Source organism: Lissotriton vulgaris, chromosome 4_1 (assembly GCF_964263255.1).
Source record: "Lissotriton vulgaris chromosome 4_1, aLisVul1.2, whole genome shotgun sequence".
Taxonomy (NCBI): Eukaryota; Metazoa; Chordata; class Amphibia; order Caudata; family Salamandridae; genus Lissotriton; species Lissotriton vulgaris.
In genome coordinates this window covers 1,866,348,555-1,866,367,234 of record NC_141691.1, presented here as the reverse complement: position 1 = coordinate 1,866,367,234, position 18,680 = coordinate 1,866,348,555, and the positions used below count along the sequence as shown (strand labels likewise).

Genomic DNA, 18,680 nt, shown 5'->3' with positions numbered 1-18,680 from the left:
CTACGCATGGGGCGCGACACAGTAATGTGTCGCGCCACACAGTTTGGAAAGCTGTGATGTAGAATCAGTGATGGTAGCACAGCTTAAAACAAGCATAATCGGAGCCTCCAGTCCTTACATAGAATTCAAAAAAATTCTAGCTTACACAATAAAACGCTTCGACGCCTCGTATAAATGCAATTACAGTATAATACAATAAGAATTTTCACACCTTTTTGCCCCTGACAGAAACTTTGAGAAACTTGCACTGCCATCAGCGACAACTAAATTGTGCCCCATTATAAAAACCTGGATGCGACTCAATTTCAATTATGTACTGTACAAGAGTAATATGCAACCTGAAAAAAAAAGTAACACAACATCCTGGAAAAAACACACACTCAAAATGAATGCAAGACTGTCAACCATGTGAAATATATGCAGAAACTACATAGATTAATTTAACGTTTTATTACACTCATCGTTCAGAAATTGGTCAGTGTTGTTCCATGAAAAATTAAGGACATGAATACGGAGCCCGAAAGCTCTGGTCAAAGAGTGTTAAATTGCTTACATTGTCTCCTTAAATGCTCGTGTGTAGAATGTAGTGTGGTATCCTCCGCCCTAGGAAGAACCCCTACCCTTTCCCTACCCCCCTCCCTCTAGGCTGACACTTGTTGACACCGCGGTGACATCTTGTAGAATGTCACAGCGGCGAAGGTTCTATTGTGAGCGCCCTGTGTGAGCGGATCGTACTGCGGTCAGCTGTGGCTGGGGTCTCCTTCCTGTTATCTGGTTTCCAATAAATACTTTACTGCCTGCTGTAAACTGTCTCCTGAGTCCTGTTTGATGCCCGATGTCACACTGGCGACAAGGACGGGGCAGGAAGTGGAATAGACCCCAACACGCTGATGTGATTAAAGAAACTACAGTCCTCACACCGTGAGCGGAAGGGATGGTGACAAGAGAATCTACTTTGCGGGCGAGAGTGGCGTCACTGAACTGTCCAGATATGCTCTTCACAGTTATTTGAAGGAGCACACGGGTGCGAATACTGGGGCTTATCCGCCTCCGGTGGTGTGATCCTCCTCACCGTGTACGTTACGGAGCAGCTGCTACAAGATCTTGAAGGGCAGCGGTGATAGTAGCGGTACGAGGACAGCCTTGTGACAGAGAGGCACACTGAAGGTATGCAGCCAGGGCAGTGCGGAGTGGACCGTGGGGTAAGAGAGAGATCCACCTAGAGCGTGGTGCTGAGGGAGACTCTTGTAGAAAGACGCGCATTTTGAGGAACCTTGGGGCTGTGAAGCGGAGCGGTTCCCTGGGCACATGTGATCAGTGGTGATGCGTGAAGAATCTCCGGGCATTCTGTTAGCGGTGACTGGCAGTGGGAGCCAAGGAGGAGCACCTTACAGAATTTAGCCGGGCCTGTCCTGTCAGATGAGTGACGTCAGCGCAGCAGAGATAGTGCGTAGCCGTCGCACGAGAAAGGAAAATACTGTTTAAACCATCTCAGGGTCCGCAGAGACTGGTTTGCCATGGTTGGTGTGACTTGTTGTTTGTTGGCGACTGGAAGACGAGCTGCATTTAAGCATGGGCGGAAAATCCGTTTCGCTCGCGGATTTTGCGGATTTTCGGGAAATTCGCAATCCGCGAGATTCGCGAATCTCCCGCAAAATCCGCGAGCAGCGGATTTTGCTCGCACTGCTCGCACTGTTCGCGTGAGTTCGCGGCTTCCCAGTACAACTTCGCGCCCCGCGAATAAGTGCTAAATTGCAGAAATACGATCTTAGCAAAACTGAAACTACTTACCAGGTTCAAAAGTTCAGGCTCATCATTAGTAGCCATTTCCTGTAGTGCTTCCTGAGGGGCCCCTCCAGAGTTCAGTTGCCAGTTGCAACTATTATGTGACCCTGCTCTGAACCTCAGAATAGTTACACATATGCCACAAAGGTCCTGAATTACAGCTAAGGGAGACAAGCAGGAGCCAGGCTGGAAGTTAAAATCCATTAATCAGCCCCTAATTCATTATTGTCAGTTGGGGCAGGGCAGGTGTTGTAACTAATTTTGCAACAATGAAAGCACTTAGCAAGTGCAAAAGATCACTAATCAGGGCGCACTAAGGAAGCAGGTGCCAGCTAAAAAAATATTCTGTGACACATTAATCAGCCCCAAATTAATTCAGGTCACTTGAGGCAGGGAAGGTGTGCTTTGCTTTGCCGAAAATAATGTACACTGGACAACCAGAGGGTGTGGTGATGAAACAGAGGGTGGCATGGGTGGGCCAGAGGGTGGCATGAGTAGTCAGAGAGTGGCAGTGGTGACAGAGAGTGGCAGTGATGAAGAAGAGTGTCCCAAACAGGCTGGACACGTAGAAACAACAAGTTCGCAAAACTTGCGACCCGACAGGTAAGTTCGCAAATTGCGAAATTGTAAAAACCCTCGCGAACTGGCAGAAACACGGGCGAACACAAAAAAAAAAAAATCTGCAAATTCGCGGAAATTCGCGGATTTTGCGGATTGCGAGTTCGCAAATCCGCAAAATTCGCGAACGCGAGATTCGCAAAATTCGCCCATGCTTAGCTGCATTGTGCCAGCGCAAGGAAACCAAGTAAATGCGCTGCAGCCTATGGGAAAAGTCGCGGTGTTAGTCATTGTGGGTGGCCAATGGAGACGGACTAGACGGCCTGAGTTTCCCCACATGCTCATGTAAACTCACCAAAGTTTGGCTACTAGAGGAACACCCAGATTGCGCGCTAGAGAAACCCTATTTTCTCAGGGAATATTATATAGGATTGTAGCGCCATCTATAGGGGACAAGAGTTGAGCTTTGTTGTATGCTCCCAGTACTTAGTTCTGCCACCTTCTCTTACATTCACTGTTGAACTCTCTATGTTTAGTATTCCTGCTAAGAACGTGATAACATTTTGACATTGAGACTTGGTGGGTTTGTAGTATTTGCCATCCACCAACAGTTGTCCTACAGCCTTCTCTCCCTGCTCACCCGAATTTAGCACAACTATGCAGAATGTAACCCCTCCTCCTTTCTTTTTGCCCACCCCTGGGGAACCAACCCTCAAGTGGAACAAGTGGAAGAAAGTGCTCCAAAACTATGCAGTGGTATGTGGACCAAACTTAGGGCTGGAAAGGAAGGTTGCCCTTCTACTGCATTACCTAGGTGCAGAAGGACAAAAGGTGTTGGAGCATCTTCCAGAGTTGAATGCGAATGATGCGTGGGGGTTGAATGAATTTGAGTTAAGCCTGAAAAAACTAGATATACATTACCTACCGAAGATAAGCACCATTATGGAGCTTTATCATTTTGGGAAGAGAGGGCAAAAAGAAGGTGAGACGATAGAGGATTTTGTCTCTGAACTGCGTAAACTGGCAGCTACTTGCAAGTTTGGGGAAGCTTGTGAAGAGAGAATTTAAGACCAGTCTGTCCTGACGTGTAAGATTGAACGCATAAGGGAGGAGCTATGGCTAAAAGACGACCAGCCCCTGGGGGAGGTGCTCATTGTAGCGAAACAGGTAGAACACATGATGCAATGTGTGAATGAAATAAAACAAGATGGTGAGAGTAAAGTCAAGGTGAATGAAGTGTCAGTGGAAGGTGAGAGTATACTTGCTGTCAAGGAACAAAAAAAGGAGCAGAAAGAGGCAAGAGGGAGTTGGAGCTTCAAAGGAAACTGTTACAGGTGTGGAAAACACGGTCACATGGCGAGTGACAGGGATTGTCCTGCACTAAAGTCTATATCTAATAAGTGTGAGAAGAGGGGACATTTCAGACAATGTTGCAGAAGTATTAGCAATTACAAAAAACAAGGTAGAGAAAGCTCCACTCGAGTTTGTGATGAAATTGTGTTACAAGTACAGGGAGTGTCAGTTTCCAGTCCCAAGGATGTGATAACGGTGGAAGGGACTGGGATTGAAGCAATGTTTGACTCATGTTCCAAGATCACAATTATTTCAGCAGAAGAATTTGAGAGAGTGTCGATAAGTAAAATTAGTCTCAAGAAAATGTAAGACCAGGAGGGTATGGGGGGCAGCCCATAAGCATGAAAGGCTATTTTTGGGGTACAGTTGGCTACAAAGACAGGGTAACGGCTGCTAAAATGTATGTGTCTAGAAAAGGTGATAACATTCTAGGGTGGCAAGCGCAAAAAGAACTAGGGATATACCTCAATCCCAACAAGGATCCCCAGATACTTGTACAGGAAGTGGGGAGAGCCATAGTGGAGATTGAGAAAGAGTTCAAAGAGGTTTTCGCTGAGGAGTTGGGTTGCCTCAGGAATTATTCCCATAGAATAAAGCTCAAGGAGGATGCCAAACCTGTTACAGCCAAGGTCAGAAACCTCCCCATTGCCATACAAGAAGCGGTGAGGGAAGAGTTGGAGAAACTGTGCAGATTAAAGGTGATTGAACCTATAGAAGCTACAGAGTGGCTGGCACCTATAGTCGCAGCTAAGAAGACGGATGGGTCTGTTCTGTTATGCATAGATCTCAGGGTGTTGAACAAAGAAGTCATCGTGGATAAGTTCCCACTCCCAAACATCTCACAAATGATGTGCACGCTGGAGGGAGCAAAAATATTTACCACACTAGACCTGGCCTCAGCCTATCACCAGGTTAGACTCCACCCTGACTCGCAGGAACTCACTGCGTTCATCACGCCCATGGGGGCATTCAAATTTAAGCAGATGCCGTTCGGGCTAGTCTCTGCTGCAGCAGTTTTCCAAAGGATAATGAGCAACTTGCTAAAAGGCATTCCTGGGGTCATGTGCTACCAGGATGATGTGCTAATTTTCGCAGAGAATGAGGAGCAACACGGAGTCAGGCTGAGAAAAGTACTGGAGAGATTCAAAGAACAGGGACTCACAGTAAAGAAAGAAAAATGCAAGATTGGCTGTGCCGAAATAGAGTTCCCGGGTCATAAGGTGACGGCAGAAGGGATTTGTCCCAAGACAGCGCTAGAAAACACTATCGTCAACCTATCTCCGCCCAAGAACAAAGATGAGATAAAATCATTCATGGGGATCATAGAGTTTTATAGCAAGTTTGTACAAAACTTTGCTAGACGCATATTTGCCATACGCATCCTACTGAGGAAAGGAGTAATCTTCGAGTGGAATGAGGAGTGCCGGAAGAAATTTGAAGACACAAAAAGGGCACTGGCAGAAGCTCAAAGTCTCAAATCCTTTATACCAAGGAGGAAGACTGTGCTGACCACAGATGCGAGTTCGAAAGGACTGGGAGCGGTCCTCACACAGATGGGCGAGAAAGGCGAGGAAACAATAGCCTTTGCTCAAGATCACTCCGCAAAGCCGAGGTAAATTATTCGGTGATCGAGAAGGAAGCACTGGCGGTACATTGGGCGATGGGCAAATTCAGAGACTTTGTGTGGTGAACGAGGTTCCATTTGAGGACAGACCATAAGCCCCTGGTCAAAGTATTCAGCAGGAAACGGCTGGACTCCATTTCAAGCAGGATCAGACGTTGGGGTTGTGAATCTCCAAGAGTACACGTTTGATGTTTAATAAATGCCGGGAGTAAGGAACCTAGCAGCCGATTGTCTCTCACGCCTGGTGAGGGAATCGAACGAAGATTTGATTGGCACAGAGGAGGAGAATGAGGTTGAGAGGGAGATGCAGTCGGAAGATGTATGTATTGTTACCGAAGGAGCCTTGAAGAAGCAAGCTGGAAAGAGACTCTAAGAAATTATGTATTACTAAAAGAGGTGTGTTTGAAAACTAAGGAAGGTTGGAAGGACAAAGACAAACAAGAAGAGGCACTAAGACCATTTTGGATGGTCAGAAACGAATTATCTGTCACTGATGAATGTCTGTTCAGCGGCACACGGTTGGTCCCACCTGAAATCTTAAGAAACCGCCTAGTCAACCTGGCCCACGAAGGGCACTTGGGGATAACAAAAACTAAGCAAAGGTTGTGCGCAGACTACTGGTGGCCCAACATGGACATTGAGATCGAAAGGGAAGGAAGAAACTGTATACATTGCTCTACCAGCAACAAAGTTCTTAAACACCACACACCCCCAATGTAGTGCAGGCCACTCACTGTAGGTCCGTGGGTGGATGTGGCGTTGGATATAGTGGGCCCACTAACTAGTGAACATCGGACACCTTACATCCTGGTGTTTGTAGATCTGTACTCAAGGTGGCCGGAACTTAAATTTGTGGCTGAGGTCACAACTAAAGTGGTAATTGTTTTTTACAAGTAGTGTTCCTGGGAGAAAGGTTGCCTGGTAACTTATTAACTGACAATGGCGTGCAACTCTGCTCTAAAGAAATGCAAGATTTCCTACAAAGCAGTGGTATTGCACACAAAAAGTGTGCACTATATCACCCTGAGACCAATGGGATGGTCGAAAGATTTAACAAAACCATCAAGAAAGGGATCCAGTTGGTAAAAGCTAGTGGCCTGAATTGGAAAGATGAGGTAGTGAGACGCCTGGAGGCCTATAGACTTACCCCGCACTAGACCACAGGCGTCACCCCTTTCGAACTATTGAGAGCGAAGAACCCTAACTCAAGACTAGTACCAGGGTGGATGCGGTGGCAAAAAGGTTGGACTGGTCACTGCAGGGAGTCACAGTGGCGGGACAGTGAATTCAAAGCTGTGAGGGACAGGAAAACCAGGTTTGATAGGTTACACTCAGTTAAAGAGATTAAGTTCAAAGAGGGTGATGTGGTCAAGATTAAAGCACCCACTGGCCGGGGGAACTGGTCAGAGTTCTCTAGACCAACAAAGATTGTGAAGTTATTCAAAAATGCTGTGAAAACTCAAGCAGGAAAGATTTGGAATTTGGGGAAGGTGGTGAGGTACACTACTCCCACGACACACATTGACGTCAGACCAAGGAGTGAGAGTGAATCTCACTCTAAGGGAGACCCACCTGAGCCGAGCAGTTCAGGACAGGCCAACCTTACTCGCAGATCGAGCGGCAGGGAGGTTAGCCGCCCTAAGTATTTGGAGCATCACGTCACTAAGTGACTCACACTATGTTGTTTCTGTTTTGTGTAACATCATTCTCATTTGTGTAGGGAGGGGGATGTGTGGTATCCTCCGCCCTATGGAGAACCCCTACCCACCTCCCTCTAGGCTGACACTTAGTTGACACCGCGGTGACATCATGTAGAATGTCACCGCGGCGAAGGTTCTATTGTGAGCGCCCTGTGTGAGCGGATAGTACTGCGGCCAGCTGTGGCTGGGGTCTCCTTTCTGTTATCTGGTTTCCAATAAATACTTTATCGCCTGCTGTAAACTGTCTCCTGAGTCCTGTTTGATGCCCGATGTCACATGTAGGAATGTTATTTTTTAGTTATAGTTAGAAATTGTTTAGTTAGGTATTTTATAGTTTGTATTAAAATGTATTTCCGTATTGTGACGGGGGGATGTGTTGTATTGCTTACATTGTCTCTTTAAATGCTCGTGTGTAGAATGTAGGTATGTTAGGACATGTGTATTATTCTAGCTGTAGCTGTCAGTTGATGAGCTGCCTGAAGACTGGTTACATCGTTCCCTGGCGCTCACCTGTTGTTGTAATTATCTTTACTCTTAAACAAATAAACTACTTTAACTATAATTCCTGCGTGATTCCTACACTACAACGAGAACCTAGAGTCGAGGAGCCAGGTCCAGACATGTCGCTTGAACCTGCGGTGAGTGGCTCGCCCACCTTGAGATCCCAGGAAGTTAAAGTGAGCAGCCCTTCAACGTACTAGAAATGAATGCGCTCAAATGCCCTAGGTATTGAGGACATTGAAAAAAAGCTTTATTTTCGATCACTAGAGACCTCTATACTTTAAGGTAATAGAAATGACTCCCCGCACAGGTATATGCTGTTTACCAGCTGACGCCTACTTTTTTTTATAAATTCCGCAAAGCCATAGTGCTATTTCAGTTCAGGCCCCTCGTTTGTGTCTTTTACTTTCATTTTATAGTAGTCCTCCCTCTGTTTCCTTAGCGTTAGTTCTTTGGTCTATATAGTCCGTCGTCTACACATCTCAATGAAGTAAAGTAGTACGGCAGGCAAATAACGTGATAGCACAAGAATCCCTTACCAGTAGCAGCTGGTGTAGGTGCAGGCGCTCTTAGGGGCGATGGTGATGTGGCCACTAGTCGCAGGTATGGCAAACGAGGGTAGCGAGGCGCTCATGGTCAGCAGAGCCTGCGATACACATGCCCGATCCCGACCAGGAAGCTTTGGTTGTCGTGAATATACGCTGCCACTAGAGGGAGCCAAATGCTCGTGCATGGTTCCTGCCCAGACTTTCCCGTGGACGGCCTGCTACACGAGTTCTTTCGCTATTTTTATGGAGCGCTTCAAAGGTTTCAGAGCGTGCGAGCATTACTAGGCTGCTTTTACTTTACGCCAGAATTTTTTTCTATTTTAAATTCGTCAGTAGTAGGTATTGTATGGCTAGTCCTCAAGATGGCTTAATAGGCATAGTGAAAAGACAGCAGTTGTTGGATTCCTAGCAGCTCAAGCTCAACTGATTAAAATTGGGCGCCATTTTGAACAGGAAATGCTTCCTCTTTGGGATCCAGGAGTAGGGTTTACTTGTTAGTCCACGTATGTCAACAGACACGCTTCACGCGGGAGACTCTCGAATTCTAAACCAAACATGGTTTTATTTTAGTTGTCTCTTGCTTTGCTTTTACTTCAATGGAAATCAATAAGGAAAATTCATTCCCCTTGTTAGTTTTTCAAAATCTCTCTTTCCTGTTCTGTAATGTTGGCTTGCATCAATCCTTATATGTTTGTCATTATAGGTGATACTGTCTTCAGAACTGAGGAAATATCAAGTTATATAAAACAGCTACCACTCTATATTTTTTGGCTTAACTGCAATTACTCATTAACTCATTCACCCTCGGTTGTGGTTCCTCCAGCAGTGGTTTTTCAGGTTGGGGGCCATGGCGGTCACCCTTACAGAAAGAGGTACCATAGCTGCCAAGGTTTCAGATTGCATATGTATGACATTTCCAATAATTAAGTGTACATGTGACATTGTAGTGCAAATGTTTGTTACTGTGAGCAGCACTTTCTCACACGTGAAACCAAGGAATAAGGTCCATTTCAAGAGATAAATATCAGCTATTACCAGCTTCTGAGCAGTGAAAAGGCCTAGGAACTGTTATAAACCCCCTGAAATGGAGGGTCACTAGTTGCTTTCTCATTTCTAAAGTGATATTACTTTAGTGATTTATACAACAAGCCTGGACACCTTGTGGTGACTGCCATGACTCCTTCCTGCCTGATCACTTTTGGAGAGAAATTATCAGGCCCTTATTCTGCAGTGACTCTGGTATGCTAGAGAAACTTCTCATTGGTTAATGAGAAAGAGGTAAATCACTTAGTCGTCATACATCACTTAAGGCCAAATGTAGGTGGCCAAATACCGACCGGTATTTGGCTGATTGGAATGTAGGTGACTTTAAACCTACATGCAAAATAAGGAATCGCAAAATAGCGATTCCATATTTTGCTCTTGCATTTAAGGAATCGTTAGCACTAAAAAAAGTGCACTTCAGCCTTAAGGAATCGCTAATTACCACCAACTTCAAGTTGGTGGTAAGTAGATATTTCCTTTCAAAAAGCACTTTTTTGCTTTTGAAATGTGCCATGTGCACACATTCACATTTCAGGGGTGCAACAGGGTGCCCTTTGAACACCCTGGCACCCTTGAAATAGCTCCCGCTATTAGCGATTCTCTAATACCGAATCGCTAATAGTGAATATCTTCCCATTCATTCCTATGGGCCTCCTAGCCCATAGGAATGAATGGTTAGGTATTCCTTAATAACGAATCTCAATTACTGATTTGTTATTAAGGAATATTAAGGAATCGCTAATATTTTAGCAATTCCTGCCTACATTTAATTTAGCAAGTCCTTAATAGCGATTCAGTAAAAATCGCTATTAAGGACTTGCTAAATAGAAGTTACCTACTTCTGGCCCTCAGTCGTCTTTGAGACCAGACCAATATTTCACCAGCCTGGTCGGTATTTTTATGCCAATGCAGGTAAAAAATTGGGAAAGCTTGTCCTCGCGACTCAGCTAGAGGGGCAGGTGCGGCTGGTTGATGAGAAAGGGACGCTGCCACGTCTATGTGCTTTATAACAATAAACCTACTTATGTGTTTTCCTGTCTACGTGTGAATAAATCAGAACAGAATTCATATTTTATTTCCCTTTGAAATATAAACCTGCAGCTCCAAACCCATCAACAGTGTTATTAAGTTGTCTAAAATCCTGCTGCACCTTCCTTTGAGATTAAATATCGACATTCATATCAGAGTGACTTGTGTTTTTTAAATTCCTGCTCGCCGCAAGAGAAAAGTTACATACAGCAGTGGTTAGTCCGAGCATAGCTAAGTAAATTGGAGAGTTACCAGCAGCCGCAGAACATGCACCGGAGCGCTTTTGTTAATCCCTCTAGCACCTCCTCGCAGGTTCATCAATTGGAGGAGCTGTAAATGTGTGACTAATGCATTTTAGTGCGGTGATGTGGACCACCACACCAAAATGCGTTCGTCTAACGCCTGATGCGTGGTACGCAGCAGGGCTGAGGGACCAACCCTCCAGAATTATGTGGGACTGTCGCATTTCTGGCCATTAACCCCGCTACGTTTCCCAGGTCAATACATGACTAGCTGCTGCAGCTCAGGATTTTTTTTTTTATTCTGGGACTTGGATTTATGTGTAATCCATTAAAAAAAGTGTGTTGTTGAATCCAGAATTCAATTTTTTTTTAAACATGGACTGGAGTAGCTCCCCCAAGCCCGCTTCAGGATTTGAGATCTAAGAGGCCTATGAAAATGCATAGATGAGCCATAAAAATGACTGGGGTTCTCTAGAGTTTCCCATGTTTCTGAGAGCTGTGTCCGGGCATGCTGGATGGTATTGTGTGGAAGATTCCTACTGTTGGTTTGGTTTCTGTCTACTAGTTTTAATTGTATATTTCTAGAGGTTTACGCCTTGAACTCTTCGGCTCTCTCCACCTCACCATCCTTTCTCTCTGTGTTCACCCTTCTCTTTCTTAACTTAATTCTCCTTTCTCTCCACTTTACCCTGATGTCCCGGTTGTCTCACCCTCTACTTCTTCACACCTCACTCTCTTCACCTCATTCTACTTTCTCTCCACCTTATCCACCTGTTTCCCTGCTGTGCCCTTTTTTTCTCCACGTCACGCTCATATTTCTCTAACCACATCCTTCTCTCTTTCCACCGTGTCCTACTTTCATTCTCTCTTGACCTCACCATCCTTGTACTGTGTGCCAACTTACTCTCACTCCACTTCATCCTTCTATTTCTGCCTCACCCTTCTCTCTTCATCTCACACTTCTATCTCCTTCTCTCTCTCTTACCGTTATCTGTTTTTACCATCCTCTCACTCTTTCTCACCCTCTTGTGTTTCTGACTCACCCACCTTCTCTTCCCTCACCACCTACTTTCTTTTCACTATCCTCTTACTCTCTCAGTCTCCTCCCTATTATCCGTCTCTCTGCTTGACCTCTCCCTCGCTTCACCTCACTCTTCTCTCTCTACGCCTCACCCTCTTCTGTCATCCTCACAATCACTGATGCTGCCTAACAGATAATACCTTTGTGTATTTAAAGGAATGAGAAGTGTGCATTTGCTTGTGTGAGTGCACGAGTGTGAGTAAACAGGCCTGGACTGGAAATTCTCTGTCTCTGTTCTTTCCTAGTAGCTCTCCACATTCTAAATATGGTACCACTAATGGCTGGATTATATAGCGCATACTCATTAGCACACATAGGATCTACGAAGACCTGAGGTTATGCATATTTTTACCAAAGAAGCAAAGTAACAGTTGGAGGAGCAATCAAAGGTAGCAACATGAGCAACAAAACCAAACCAGACATTAAATATTAGCCTGTTTCTACCCCTATCTGCCCACTGTGCCAAAAGTACATCTTCTGAGGTTGATGACTGGACTTGTAATTTGATGGCTAGTTTCTCAATCACAATTTTGTTGTTAGTCTTTTGAGCAGAATGCATCTTAAAGGGAACAAAGAGAAAATATCCAGATGATGTGAGTGCCTCAAAATTGAACTCTCTCTCCTAAGTAGTGACTAGCATGCTTTCTCTTCCTTTCCATTCTTCTGTCTCCCACCAGTCTTTCTTATTCCTATCACACCCTTTTTACCCATCACCCTCCCTGTCCATCATTCTGTCCTCTTTCTTGTTCTATCACTATCCTCTAGTCTCTTAACACTCCTTCTCTGGTCTCTCCCCCTCCACTTATCATTTTCCCATGACCCTCCTATGAAGCCACCTTCCTCTCTCATTCCCATCCTTCACAAGTGTCCTCCTCTGCCTTCACTCTTATGTATTCCTCTTCCTCTGCTCACCTCTTATCGCCCAACATGCTCACCCACTCCCCTACTTGCATCACTCAATTTGCTCATCTATACCCTTTTACATCCATCCTACTTCCTCAGATTCCTTTTTCATCCTCCTCCATCCGCCAGTGACAATCTTCACCATCTCTACTTTATGACGGAGATATGGGTTTTAGGTGAAAATAGCACAGAAAAGCACAAAGCACCAATGGTAGTCAATAGTTGGGTTTGACTGAGACCTAAGTGCAATTTGAGGCCAACCACAGTGGAGCTCGTGTCAGATATATATATATAGTGGCAGGGTCCTGGTGAAGTCTGGAAGTCAAAGTTAGAAAATGTTTCTAAGTCCCACTTAAGAAATAGACGTTGTCACTTTTTTGCAAGAAAAATTCTCTCTGTGCAGGTGTTGGTGAAACAGTTGCTGCTGCAATGGAACCAAATCCCAGGTACCTGAAGCAGGTTGGCCCCGTTGATGCTCTGAAGTTTTTGAGAGGTCTTGGTGAAAATGTTCTAAGTCCCAACTCAGAATGGTAATTATTTTTTTCTTTTATTCTGAGGTGCTGAGATTTGTTTGGGGATGAAACTGAAATTCAGTCCAACAACGTGGAAGTTGCTGTTGCATACTTATCTCAGCAGGTATCTCTGAAGATTTGGAGGAAACTTTTCAAAAGTTTATAAATTCCTTTGGTGCCCAAACAACCACAGGAGTACACTTTTAAGGCCCTCAGGGGAAGGCACCTAGAGACTCTCATAGTGTCAGGCAGAGACTTAGACCGGGGATCCCTGGTTGGCTGAGGTAGGTACCTTAGGCCAAATAGGGACCCGCGTTTCCACGTCAGGAAAAGGAAGAACACCTTCTGAGATAGCCCTTGCTCAACCCCTTGGTAGCTTGGCACGAGCAGCCAGGCTTATCTTCAAGGCAAATGTGTAAAGTATTTGCAACCACGCTCACAGCAACCCAATGATGACACCACAAATGGACTCCACACGAGTTTTATAAAAACGAGTATATATTTTATATAAAAAGATGTACGATAAGACCACACAATATAAATCCAACATATGAGTATGTGTAATATTCCTCCTGGCTGGTTGTTTGGCCAGCCAGTTCTGACGATATTAATGAGCACTTCTAAAAATTCCACTGTAGTCCTAATACAATGTTATGCAGTTCGTAATGCTAGAATCTTGCACTTTTGCAATGGAAAAGTAATGCAATGTGTAACGCAACAATCAGGCACAGTGCAATTTAAAAATAATGCAAGGCGTAACGCAACAATCAGGCACTTTGGAATGTAGAAATAATGCAATGCGTAACGCAACAAGCAGACACTTGGTTATGCAAAAATAATGCAATGTGTGATACACTAATCAGGTAGTTCGTTATGCAGGAATAATACAATGCGTAATACGCTAATCAGGTAGTTCGTTATACAGAAACAATGCAATGCGTCATACAACTGTCAGGTAGTTCGTTATGCAGAAATAATGCCGTGCGTAGTACACTAATCAGGTAGTTTGTTATGCAGGAGTAATGCAATGTGTAATACACTAATCAGGTAGTTTGTTATGCAGAAATGATGCAATGTGTAATACAACAATCGGGTACTGCGTAATACACACCAGCACCGGTCACAGTTCCTTAGGCGGTCTCTCCGCCGCTCGTGCTGACTCAGTCAGCCTCTGTCAACAGTTGCCCCCAACACAGGTATGGTATAACAAAAAGTGCAGCTCCGCACTTCGGCCCCGGTACTGCTCTCCCATGGCCAGTACGGGCCACGATACCAGCCGAAGAAGAGGCTCGCGCTGCCTGAATGAGAGAGAGGCCGAGAGCGTCTTCCTCCACACTTTACCTGTGGGGTGCGACCTCACTCTCCTCTCCTCTTTCAGTGACTTGGGCCTCTGATGCAATCTTTGTGAATTGGCAACGGTGGGCTCGGGCCAGCGGCTCAGCTCCTCCGTGCTGCCGGTCTGAGCCGCTACTGCTACAAAGATCTCAGGCTTCCACAGGACAAACGCACAGAGCGTCGCTGAGACTCACTTGAGCTTCGGGTGCATGATCACCTGACACTCCCCACCAAGGTCTCAGGCTGCACGAAGAATATGTACACAGCGTCACTGAGACTCACTTTAACTCCGGGTGCATGATAACAAGGCAATCCTCACAAAGGTCTCAGGCTGCACAAAGCACACGCACACAGTGTTGCTGAGACTCTCTTGGACTCCAGGAGCAGGATAAGGCAATCCTCACGAAGGTCTCAGGCTGCAAAAAGCACAAGAACACAGCATCGCTGAGTCTCACTTGGATTCCGGCTGTGCATGTTAACAAGGCAATCCTCATGAAGGTCTCGGGCTGCACCAAGCACACGCACACAGCGTCGCTGAGACTCACTTGAATTCTGGTGCACACGATAACAGGACGATCCTCACGAAGGGCTCAGGCTGTAAAAAGCCCACACACACAGCGTCGCTGAGACTCGCTTGGACTCCAGGTGCCCACGATCACAGGGCACTTCTTAGGAGGGTCTCAGGCTGCAAAAAGCATACACACACAGCGCCGCTGAGACTCTCCTTGAAACTTTTGTGTTCGTGAGTTTCCGCAACAGGGAGCCAGCTCACCATGGGCCCTTGGGGATCAGTTACTCCAGGGCACAGCAAAGTCCTTTCAAGAGCAGGGAGACACAGCACACAGCAAAGTCCCTTTAGCCTTTCCTTGGTTAAAACAGCAAACTGCAGGCCAGCCCCAGAACACACAGCAAGGGTCAGTCCTTTCCTTCAGTCCCTTCAGTTGTTTTTTCCTTGGCACAGGTTCCTCTTGACCACAAAGTACCTCCAGTCTTGTTCAATCTTGATCAAGCTATTCTCCAAAGTTCAGGGGCTTCAGCTCTCATAGTTATACCCCTCAATGGCTTTGAAGTCTTTGTGTTCAGGGGGCACTGACCCCTGTTCAAACCAGTTCTAAGTGCCTGCCTGCCAGTGACACCTTCCTTTGATTAGTGCGGGGTCTGTATTCTCAATCACTCAGTAGGAGATGGGACAATTTTTTATGGCAGCAACCCAGGCCTCTTCACCTCTAGGGGCTACTCCTCCCCCTACACTTCAGCTGCAGGTCAGCCTGTTGCTGTCTCACCTCCTCCCTTGGGTCAAGACATTCCCCAGATCCTATCACTTTCAAATCTAGTCAATCCACTATCAGGCAGAGACACACAGAAATGTTTAGAGCACAAAAACCCAGCCACTTCTAAAAGAGTGGCTTCAAACACATAATGCAAAAACCACCTTGCATAGAAAGGGATGGGTAAGGCCTGGCAAGTGGGAGCACTTGTCAGAACCACATGGCAGTTTAACAAACTGCGCGCATGCAATGCAATGGCAGGCCTGAGTTCCCTCTTTAAGGCTACTATTGCCCAGAGTTGCAGAGTGGGACTCCATGATTGGAATAGGCAGCGAGGCGAGAATTATCAGGTTCGTGGAATTTTTGAGCCCAAGACCCGCCGAGGCGGGGAATTGAACCCTGGTCCCGGGCTAGACCTCTGCATCAGGGTCTGCCGCTCTAACCATTGAGCCACACTTATCCACATGGGCTTGTTGTGCCCCTGTAGCCACACACAAGGTCAGCCAACTGAGCTTTGTCCTGCGTACAGGAAGGTGCATCTCTAGTCCTTCAGAGCTCCTCCAAGGTCACAGAAAGCAGACCTGGTCATCTTCTTATCTTCCCTAGGTTAAGAGAGTTTTTGTGGAGGGTGCCTTGGTGGGGCCACATTTATGGTTGATACTAGCTAGTTGGTGGGGTAAAGGTTGCCAGGTCCTGGCCTAACTACTTTTTTCAGTAGGCCCTGTTTACCTTACTACAAACAGGCCCTTATGGTGTAAGGGCAATTCAAAGATGCCAAAGCCTTCAGCCACATTAAACTTGGCCTCAGATAGCTGAGGGTGTGTAGGGGAGAGTGCTATGGAAATGACGAGTGTCCTCCTTCATCCGATACTAAATCTAGTTTGAAGCAGGTCTTTGACCCATAACAAAGTGAGACAGAAGTCTAGTAAGACACAGCAGGGTCCTTCAGTAACCAGATAGAGGATACATAAGAATTGTGATCTGATCCTGTATGATTCCTTTCAAGGGCGCATCATGTTTACAGGTGCTTCAGACAGATCTTTCAGGCATGTTTTGACACAGTTGTGCCAACAGGAGCATCAGCTCTCCCCCTCAATTTCCTGCTGAGTTTATAGGAGTCATAACTACCCATTCGGTTCGACCTATCTATCAAAGTGGTCTATTGTGCGACTCCTGATACTGATTTCACATCTCAATAATTTAGGCTAAGTACTCGCTAAGCAGCTGCTGGAGAGCTAACTAAAATTAGCCTCCAGGAGCTTCAGGCAGGGAAAATGTGACTTTCTAAAAGTTACTTTTCCTTAATACTTATTAAAAATTCAACTACACAATTAAATTGGAATTTTAATATCTATTAAAATAGTGATTCAATTATTTTCCTTGCTGGTCCCAAACCCAAGATAGCAGTTTTAATATTTAAATCTGTCCTCTAAATTTCTGTATAGGACAGCAAGGTCTGCCATAGCGAAAATAACTTTTGAGGCCTTGTCACAGTAGGGGCATGGTGACATTAATTTTCTATGAGCCCAGCTTTCAAAATACCACGTACCCTACCTTGCAGGCTACAAAGCCTATATGGGGGTGACTTTCATATTTAAAAGGGAGATTATATTAGCAAGTTGCACTGTAGGTTTTACACTGCAGCAGTCCAGTTACAACGAAGGGTAGGCATGAACTCATGTTTTGCAGGCCAACTCTGGATTGCACAATAGGCGCTGCAGTCCACAAGTGACATTCCAGACCATAGATACATTTTGTAGAACACTTAGTAAGGACTTATAGGCAAGGTAAACGTGTGAATTAGGAATAAGCCAATTTAACCATGTTTAAATTGGGAGCACAGGCAATTTACTCCTGCTTAGTAGGGTTAAGGTATAAATAGTTAAAAAAAACAGCAAAATAGTTTCCAGGAAAAAGGCAACAAAATCTGGGGTGACCATAAAGAAAAGGAAGATTTCTTGTTCCGGCTCGCTCTTTTTTTCAGAAACGGAAGGGCAAGTAGCAAGATTTGAACTTGTGAAGTCACAAATTGTAGAAACATCTTCGCAGCAATTATATCAGCTCAATATATTATCTTATCAGTTTAAGTCCCTAGGCATAAGAGCAGCACTAATATTATTATATAATTTTATAAAGCGCATAGCTACCCAACAGGGTTTCCCAGTGCTAGATATATAGCGTAAGTTGTCTTGGCCGAAATCAAACAGAAAGTTAAAAAAAAATGTTTTAAGAGTTTTCATAAGATGCTAATGGATTGACATCTCAGTGAGTCGAGCAGCAAGTTCCAAAACTTGGGGCCCAGATAGGAGAAAGAACAACCTCCCTGACATTTAAAAAAAAATCTCCTGACTTTGCAAAAGTTACGATTGCTGGAATGAAGAGAGTGGCTGGGGCAGATAGGTTTCACTAGCAATCAAAGATAGAGGGGAGATATATTAGCCATGCTTTATGTGTGTAGCAAAGGGTTGTGACCTGTACTCGTTTTTCCACCAGGAGCCAGTGGAGCTCACAAAAGAGGTTGGACGTAGAAGCGTGTTTGGGGAGGTGTAATAAAAATCTGGCGGGCATGTTCTGGACCACCTTCAGGCTTTTGAGAGAGGTCTTGCCAGCCCAAGGTAAAGAATGTTAAAATAGTCCAATCTTTACAAAATCGCCAGAATAAAAGTATATTGAGCAGAAAAAGGAAGCATTTAAATAATTGTTTTTGCCATTTTAAGACTGGAAAACAGGTAGAGGCTACCTTAGAAATTGGAGTTTTCATAGAAAGTTCATCAACAAGCCAGACAACTAAGTTCTTTACTTTAGATTCAGGCACTGTTGGGGATCTAAGAGTATCCGGCAATGGTGTGGTCCCAATAATTGGGGTTGTTACCCACACGCATGACCTCTGTCTTATCTCCATTTAGCTTCAATTAATTGTTGTCCATTTAGGTGGCAACCTTCAGGAGACAGGTTCAAAGTGTCCGGGTCGTGAGCCTCACTAGATGACAGAGAGAAGATGATCTAGGTGGCATCAGCATAGGAGAAAAGAGAGAGAGGCCACAGCCTTCAACAATATCAGCCAGGAGGCAGAAGTAAATATTAAATATTATTGTGCTCAAGGCAGAGCCCTGGGGGGCACCAGAAGACAGGCAGTGACACCTAGAGGTAGAATTCCACTGTAAAAGAGCCATTGCAATGTGGAGGACCAAATTATG

The 18,680-nt window shown here is 45.1% G+C and overlaps 1 protein-coding gene across 1 annotated transcript in view; it reads right to left on the bottom strand.

Annotated features, from left to right (window-relative positions):
• NTAQ1 (N-terminal glutamine amidase 1) overlaps nt 1–8,222 on the bottom strand; it is a 147,804-nt gene extending 139,582 nt beyond the window's left edge. Inside the window, exon 1 of the mRNA XM_086966185.1 lies at nt 8,061–8,222. Coding sequence (XP_086822311.1) covers nt 8,061–8,155 — 95 coding nt within the window. The 5' untranslated portion in view covers nt 8,156–8,222. The remainder of the gene's footprint in view (nt 1–8,060) is intronic.
• Between the last annotated feature and the right edge of the window lie 10,458 nt (nt 8,223–18,680).